At 40.4% G+C, this 7913-nt stretch overlaps 1 protein-coding gene across 2 annotated transcripts; it reads left to right on the top strand.

The window, feature by feature from the left end:
* Positions 1 to 1822: 1822 nt before the first annotated feature.
* LOC149817916 (protein indeterminate-domain 4, chloroplastic-like) lies at positions 1823 to 5794 on the top strand. Of its 2 annotated transcripts, none has more exons than XM_089985811.1 (4): positions 1823 to 2066; positions 2140 to 2518; positions 2678 to 3074; positions 4175 to 5794. In XM_089985811.1, exons 2-4 carry the CDS (start codon positions 2359 to 2361, stop codon positions 5463 to 5465), a joined length of 1848 nt encoding a protein of 615 aa, XP_089841937.1. In that variant the 5' UTR covers positions 1823 to 2066; positions 2140 to 2358; the 3' UTR covers positions 5466 to 5794. The 2 variants fall into 2 exon arrangements, with proteins under 2 accessions (XP_089841937.1, XP_089841938.1); XM_089985812.1 differs by having other exon boundaries at positions 1838 to 2066; positions 2148 to 2518.
* The last annotated feature ends 2119 nt before the right edge of the window (positions 5795 to 7913 follow it).

The following is a 7913-nucleotide window of genomic DNA, read 5'->3' as shown; positions in this document are numbered from 1 at the left end:
GACCATGCCCGATACATTTATAGGGTTGAAACTGTAAATAAAACATTAAAAAGATAGAAATACCCATTTAGCACCTATCATTTCACACCTAACGTGTGACAATCTACCAATATATATATATATATATATATATATATATATATATATATATATATATATATATATATATATATATTCAACACCAAGGAGCCATAAAACAAAAACTTAGGTTTCAATTGTTTGACCCGTTTTACACATAAAAATATCACCCATTTTGGTATTCATGTGAAACAAACATGAGAACCCTATTCCATTTGGAAGCAGATATTCAGGTCATGCTGAACATGAGCATTTTTTCTCATGCTGACATCGTGGCCATCCGATTTGCATTTTCAAAAGCGCAAAAGTCAACAAAACCACGTGGCATTCATCCAAAATGCAAACAGACGGCCACGATGTCGGCATGAGAAAAAATGCTCATGTTCAGCATGACCTGATCTGCTTCCATTCCATTTTGGTATTTCACGTGAAACAAACATGAGAACCCTATTTTTCTGTGGGGCCAACAGTAAACAAGGGTTTCTTTTCACATTGAGCATCCATTTTTACACAAAAATCCATTCGCACAATCCCCCTTGAGAATGAATTTACTATAGAAAATTTCACGCATGGAATGCTTTTTCATGGAGGTTTTTTCTTATTGGTGGGAATGAAACAAACGAGCCTTAGTCAAAGATTTTATGCATAGAACTTGGAAAAAGGGCACAACCAGGCCGCTATCTTAGAATATAAAGATGGAAAATTTGAAAGGAGAACGGATGGAATGATTAGACGCATAAAATTGGTTAAATATTTTCTTCAAACCATAAGATGACCCATAATTGAGTTTGGAGTCTTTGGACTGATCCTTAAACCGCTAATTCACATTATTAACGCGGTCTTATATATTTTTATGATCAAAGGAAGAGATACTAAATAAAATAAATAAATAAAAAACTTTGGTCAATGGACCTCATATGAAGTCAAAGATCAATATCGTCGTCTTTCTTTCATCCAGGGTCTTTACCATGACCGAGATGAAAGTCATGTCTATCGTTGGTGCATGTTGGTTCGACATGGGATAGTTTGGTAATATACGAGTCTCTATTTTGTCTTTTTTTTACGTGTCATGATGCATGGTTATGATTCAGCTTCGGGGAGCCCGTGATTTACTGGGCCCAGCACGAGTCGAACCCAGGACCACGGGCTTCTGTCTAGGCGCTCTCCATGCACGTGTTGTCCAGTAATGTCTACATAAACATTCCTCCTCAACCCTAATTCCTATAATATACGGAAATGCCATCCCAAACTACATTTCTGCCCTTTCATGTAAGTCTCTCTCCCTCTTTTCTCTCTTTGGTGTTGGCACTCTCAAAGTAGTTTTCATTAGGAAAACCATATTTTCTGTCATCATCATCATGACTGATATATGCAAAAACGCAAAATCTTTGCCTGATTTTCTCTGTTATCCCACATGAGCATGCATGCCAAGGGAACTACTAAGCTGCTTTGGCTACCAAGTGACTACAGAGGTGAACACATATACACACACAACTATTATTATTATTATTATTTTGGTATCATTTAACGATTCCATTTTACGTTATAAATTATAAACTCGTACCCGATTTAATTGATACTCATGCATGTGTGTGTGTGTCCGTGCTAGAGAGAGAGAGATAATTATCTAGCGAGGTATATCAGAGAGAGAGGTGGCCCCAACCCATGGTGTGCATAACGACAGAGGGGGGCTGCGTGGGAGGAGCATGAACAGTGACACCCCTCAATTAATATTCACTTTGTATTTTATTGTGGTGGGGAGGGTGGAGCAAAATCGGGGAAACTGTATACACTTGACGAAAAAAAAAAGAGGAAAAGAAAGGTATGGTGGAGATGAGGGATTGAAACGAATCTTACAGATCGATCAACAGCACCAGCAGTCGGCAACAAGAAGACCAGGCGGTGAGAAAGAAGAAGCAGAAGAAGAAGAAGAGGAAGGAGGAAAACAAACAAATATCAGAAAGCTACATGCGGGTTTCTTCTTCCATGCAAGTGCTAACCTCCTAGATGTTAAATTTCCCATTTTCTTATCACTTTTACTCAAACCTTCTTTGTTTTCAGGAATTCAGGTGAAGATGGTATGAGTTTCTCATCAATCGATACCCTTCTAATTTTTTTCACAATTACAAAGAAAGGATTTCAAGGTACTCATAGTGGGAAGCAAGAAATTCGGTTAATCCCCTTGGCTTGATAATCAACTAGAGAGAGAAAGTAGGGGAGAGGGAGAAGGAGAGAGGAGAAGACACACTCACACAGAGGCACAAATCAAGAGCCAAAAAGATGGCTGCTGGTCCCTCTCCAAAGATGTCATTTGGAATCATAGAAGAAGAAGAGAGCTGCATAGGTTCTTCGCAAAACCAGGTGAAGCAGCAGTCCACATCCACAACTGCTACAACAAGCGCACCTCAAAAGAAGAGGAGAAATCTCCCCGGAACACCAAGCAAGTATCCATATTTATCAATCTTATACACACCATATATCAGTATTTTTTTTTATTTCTTTGATTACTTTTCTTTTTAGCTAATTTTGTTTTCTTTTTCAGAAACATGAACAGTGATGAATGGGCAGCACTAATCCTTGTTTTTCCTCTTATATGCAGATCCAGATGCAGAAGTGATTGCACTCTCACCCAAGACCTTAATGGCCACAAACAGATTCATATGTGAAGTGTGCAACAAAGGGTTTCAAAGGGAACAGAACCTGCAACTCCACAGAAGAGGCCATAACCTTCCTTGGAAACTGAAGCAGAAATCAACCAAGGAGGTCAAGAAGAGGGTCTACCTTTGTCCAGAACCCACATGCGTCCACCATGACCCATCAAGAGCCCTAGGTGACCTCACAGGCATCAAGAAACATTTTTGTAGGAAGCATGGTGAGAAGAAATGGAAGTGTGAAAAGTGCTCAAAAAGATACGCAGTTCAGTCTGATTGGAAAGCCCACTCAAAGACATGCGGCACAAGAGAGTATAGATGCGATTGCGGAACCTTATTCTCAAGGTAATAACAATACCAACACAACAAAAACATTAATAACAATAACATACGGAATATATATATAACCATTAAATGGTGATGATTGGAATTTACTCTTGTACAGGTTGATCTTATTATTAACTTGATTTATTTCTTTGTTTGTTCTCTCTTTATGCTCCTCTTGTTGGTCATTAGATTCCGGTCCTTCGGAAAGCAGGTTTGAACGTTTTCTACGTGTAACTGATGAGAAGAATGACCAATTATACCGAGTCCCTCTGTGATAACTGCTCCCAACATGAAATTTCTCAGAATCATTCATAGTTTTCCTTTTTCTTTCCATCTTTTTTTTTAAATAAAGGCTCCTGTTGTTCATCCTTGGGAGCGACGCCCTTGCCCCTCTCTTTTGCCATTCACGTGTTGCCTTATAGATTCACAGGGTTTGTTCCTTTGTGGGTTGGCTGGACGTGAGCAGGTTTGGCTTTTTCAGGTACCCCATCTAGTGAAAGTCATATGGGTGAGAAGGAGAGATGATGGCAGTTCTAACCATTTGCATCAGTTTGAGTTTGTTTATCTTCTTCACCTTCGTGAATTTTTACCCAAATATTGAACTGAGCTGTAGCCTTTTGTGGAGATACAAGGGCAATAAAAAACCAACCAAAAATGGGATGCAATAAAAAATTTGATTTTTTGAGTTTTAACTCAAGCATTGGCACCCTTCTTATCCTTTTCTCTCTTTCCTCGATTATGACTGTCCATTTTCTACATTCTCAACGCGGATTCCAGTTACCGATGTGGATTTTTGGTATGAAAGCTGCTTAATTCTTGGAATTTGGGATTCTGATTTAGTTAATAAAATACCAACTTTCATGGAGTTCTAGATAATGGGTATTAATAATTTTGTTTGATATCTTGTGATTTTGAACTCAAAATCGTGTTTTGTTCCGATTCTTGTCGGGAGTGACAGCTTCAAAACACACAAGGTATTATGCGATGACTTGACAACTGGGTTCACTTTGAAGAATAATACTGGTGTTATTAAAGTATTAAAAAATTGAGTCTGTACCTCGTTTTGAAGTGGGTTGTTTTTTTATGTTTTGTCCTTAATTTCTTCTTAATATTTGCAGGCGTGACAGCTTCATCACCCATAGGGCATTCTGTGATGCATTGGCTCAAGAGAGTGCAAGGCTTCCAAGTGGTCTAAGCACAATGGGAGGGCAGTTATACAACAACAGCAACAACATGGGGTTGGGCTTATCTCAAATCGGCTCCCTGGCTGATCAAAACCATCCCTCTGCTAACATGCTTAGGCTCGGTGGAGCAGGAGCAACACAATTCGACCCTTTAATCCCTGCCTCAAATCTTTCCTTCCGGCCACCATCGCAGCCACCTTCGGCATTCTTCTCTCCTGGTGGTGCCTCAAATCAAGGCTTCAATGAGGATACCCAGCATGGATTGCTCCAGAATAAATCTTATCCTGGATTGATGCAGCTCCCTGACTTGTCTAGCAACAGTGTTAACAGTTCATCTACTAAGGTACCAAACAATCTTTTCAATCTAAGTTTCTTCTCAAACAGCAATGTCAGCAGTAAGGGTGAGGGGAGAAGCAACACCCATCTGCAGTCATCGCCATTGTTGCTGCAAGACCAATTCAGTGGTAACATTATGAGTGATCACATGACTGCCAGTGTTCCCTCTCTCTACAACAACCAACTGAAGAATGATACAGTCCTCCCCCAGATGTCTGCCACTGCTTTGCTTCAAAAAGCTGCTCAATTGGGTGCAACCACCAGTGGCAACCATGAGAGCTTGCTAAGGAGCTTCAACGGCTCGGCCGCAAACAACGCATCGTCTATCGGCATAAACCTTCCGTGGCAGGACCAGAGGCCACCACCATCGTCCCCATCTTCTTCTCTGCCTACTGCAACCCAGATCTCTTCCAGCAACAGGCCTCAGCATCTGTCCACAATTCCTATCAGAAATCTCCAGGATCTTGACAACATGACGGCTAATTTCAGCAGTGGGCAAGAAGCCAACCTCCAGGAAATCATGAACTTAGTAAATGGCAGCAGTTCCATGTTCAGGGATGATGTTAGAGGGATGGATGAGTTTGATGAGTATAATGGAAGCCATAGGATGAATTTGGAACTCCAGGGCGCAAAAGTAACCAACCTGAATTCTCTAGAGGGGAAGCGCCAACAGAATGCAGCTGCTTCTTCTTCTTCCAATATAGGTGGCACAGACGGGCTAACTAGAGACTTTCTTGGTGTTGGAGGGATGAGTAGAGGGTTTATGGGTGGTGGGTTCTCTCATAGAGATCATCATCTTCAGCAGCAGCAACCTCACAATGTGAATTTGGTATCATTGGACTCAGAGATGAAGTCGCTAGCTAGGTCATACAGTGAACGGATGCAGTGAAGAAGGTAGTGGTGTGAGAGCTCCAAAAACAATGGAGAGTTGAAAGAAAAAGTGAAGGTCACTATGATGGCTGGAAAGAACTGTTGGGAAGATGTTCAAGGGCGTAGTGAAGTGCATTAGGATCTGATGCAGGTTTAGATTATTATAGATGCAGTGCTCAGTAAGCACTATATTACACTGAAGGTTCAAGCCGTGGAATACTCATGAACCAAATATATTGCCTTTCTTTTGTTGTTTTCTTCTTTTTTCTCTTGTATGTGAGTAGTTCTGTTTCTTTCTCTTCTAGCTGGCAATTCAGAGGGAAAACAATTCATAGTTTTTTATTTGAATGAATGTGTGTATGGCGGTATTTGCTTCTGTATATTGAGAGAGAGAGAGAGAGGTGTGTGTGTCCTTGAATGCATGCATGATGTATGTGCATGGAAACAAATTAGAAGTTACTTGGCATGGAAATATTGCAGGACGTGCGTATATATATTCCGACTGCATGACTGTGGGAGGGAAGGGTGGTTTGGTTGAGAGAGAGAGAGATTGGCTTTGCTTTTTCTGCGTAAAGGAAATAAAAAACGGCTTTCGTCTCTTTCTTCCTCCCTTTTACAGCAGCCATGTTGAACATTCTGCTTCCAAACTCTTTTTCATTTGTAAGAAAGTTGAAAAATCTTTATCCTTTTCTCGCTTTTTCTTCTGCACTAAGTCTCAAACTTTTGCTAGGGTGCGCACCTGAGCTACGAGACAGCTTCTAACTACGTCATGGTTATTTTGATCATTCTGCATAAGACATGCAAACTTTTTTTTTTCCTATTATGACAAACAGAAGTCCGCAAGCAAATATTTTTTCTTTGATTATTACATAACGAAACCACACTCGAGATCAGAGATATGGCCCCACTAGTCTTAGCTGGCCGTACTTATGGTCGCCGTCCCTATGGTGTAAAACTCTGTTGGTGCTCTTCCTTGACCTTCAAGCACCTTTCTGTTTCGCCATGCGAAAGAGTATACTACCTACATAGGTACTCAAACTCAGGATACGGAAAGACCTCCCTATCCACGAGCCCGAGACCATGTTGGCAACCCCTCGTGGTCGGCATATGATCCTTTAAATGTTGAAATAATTATTTAACACAATATAAAATATGTAATTATTATTAAATTGAAATTTCCTAATTGATGGAAAATATTTCGCTGCATCACTCTTTCTTATTCCTGATTAGACGGATATATATAATCCTCCTTGGAAATTTTGTTAGTCTAATACTAGGTTAAACTCTCTACAGCGCCAATGGTCTTCATGCCCTATATCATCACTATAATTTGATTAATCTAATTCTTAAATCATCTCTTTCACCATATTGAAACCCCAAAACATATCATAATCAACCAAGCTAACTCTGATCATGAAGTGGGTCAATCTCAGTTTCTTGATTGTTCTTTCCTCAAATCTTAGCGGCTGTGAAATTCATCAATGCAACCACTCGATCGGTTCAACTTTGCTCAGTTTAATCTCCAATCTCTTCCTCTGTCTTAATTATGGTGTTGATGAAGAATCAGTTGACCGACTTGTCCAAGTCTTGGCCATACTGACCGTGATCAACTACAAGTGGCGTCAAACTCGCCTTAGAATGTAATGAAGGCTGCATTTGATGTTATATTGCAACGTGACAGAAGAAGCCGTGGGTAGGCCCATATAGAGCATCTACAATCCGAGGCAGGATCAGGTGCAATCACATTGCAAAAATGAAATGTGCCGCTGCACCTGATCACCAACAATTTGCTGTTGGGCCCCACTCTAACTGGTTGTACAACAGAAGATGGAGGGTGATTAGGTGCAGCAGCACATTGCATTTGTGCAATGTGATTGCACCTGATCCCATCACCTAGAATCCTGTATAGGTCCAAATCTTAGCCGAATTGCTAGGCACTTAACCAACACTAAGGCTTCCAAACCGCATCAAGCTTTGTGGAATGGCGTCCTAGTTTCATAATATGTGAAACATTATATGACCAACATTTTCTTTCAAAAAGCCCATAAGAACTTCTCTCATCTGGTAGGGGCAACTTGTAAATGTAACCAAGTTGGTGAGATGTCACGAGTTAGAAACCCACGGAGGGCATCCCTTCCTATAAGGTTGAAGCTGAGTGTACTTGTCAGTGGCCGGGGGAATCTCAAGCTAGGAGTAAGGTCGATGATTGAGAGGTTTTTCCTTTAGCATAGCCAAAAGTAAAAAAAAAAAAACATTTTCTTTGAAAAACATGCACTAAAATGGAAATATCATAAAGACAGAGATTTGCAAAGATTCTCATAAAACCACAAACCACCCCCGTTGCATCAGATACTAATTGGTTATCGATGGTGTCTGTGATCTTAGCTTTCCTTGCAGATAAGGTTGGGCGCAATTTACAAATAGGTACCTAATCATGGTGCTTTTAAGTATAACCACCCCACGTTTC

The sequence above is a fragment of the Nuphar pumila genome, chromosome 13 (genome assembly GCF_984573655.1).
Source record: "Nuphar pumila chromosome 13, dmNupPumi1.hap1.1, whole genome shotgun sequence".
NCBI lineage: Eukaryota > Viridiplantae > Streptophyta > Magnoliopsida > Nymphaeales > Nymphaeaceae > Nuphar > Nuphar pumila.
The sequence above is the reverse complement of the archived record's forward strand: the minus strand, read 5'-3'. Positions and strand labels throughout refer to the sequence as shown.

What these genes read in the sequence shown, in the direction of transcription:
- LOC149817916 (XM_089985811.1), top strand. Translation starts at nt 2,359, where the DNA reads ATGGCTGCTGGTCCCTCTCCAAAGATGTCATTTGGAATCATAGAAGAA. An exon ending in AAATCTCCCCGGAACACCAA is followed by an intron (nt 2,519 to 2,677) that starts GCAAGTATCCAT and finishes TCTTATATGCAG; the next exon opens with ATCCAGATGCAGAAGTGATT. An exon ending in TGCGGAACCTTATTCTCAAG is followed by an intron (nt 3,075 to 4,174) that starts GTAATAACAATA and finishes TAATATTTGCAG; the next exon opens with GCGTGACAGCTTCATCACCC.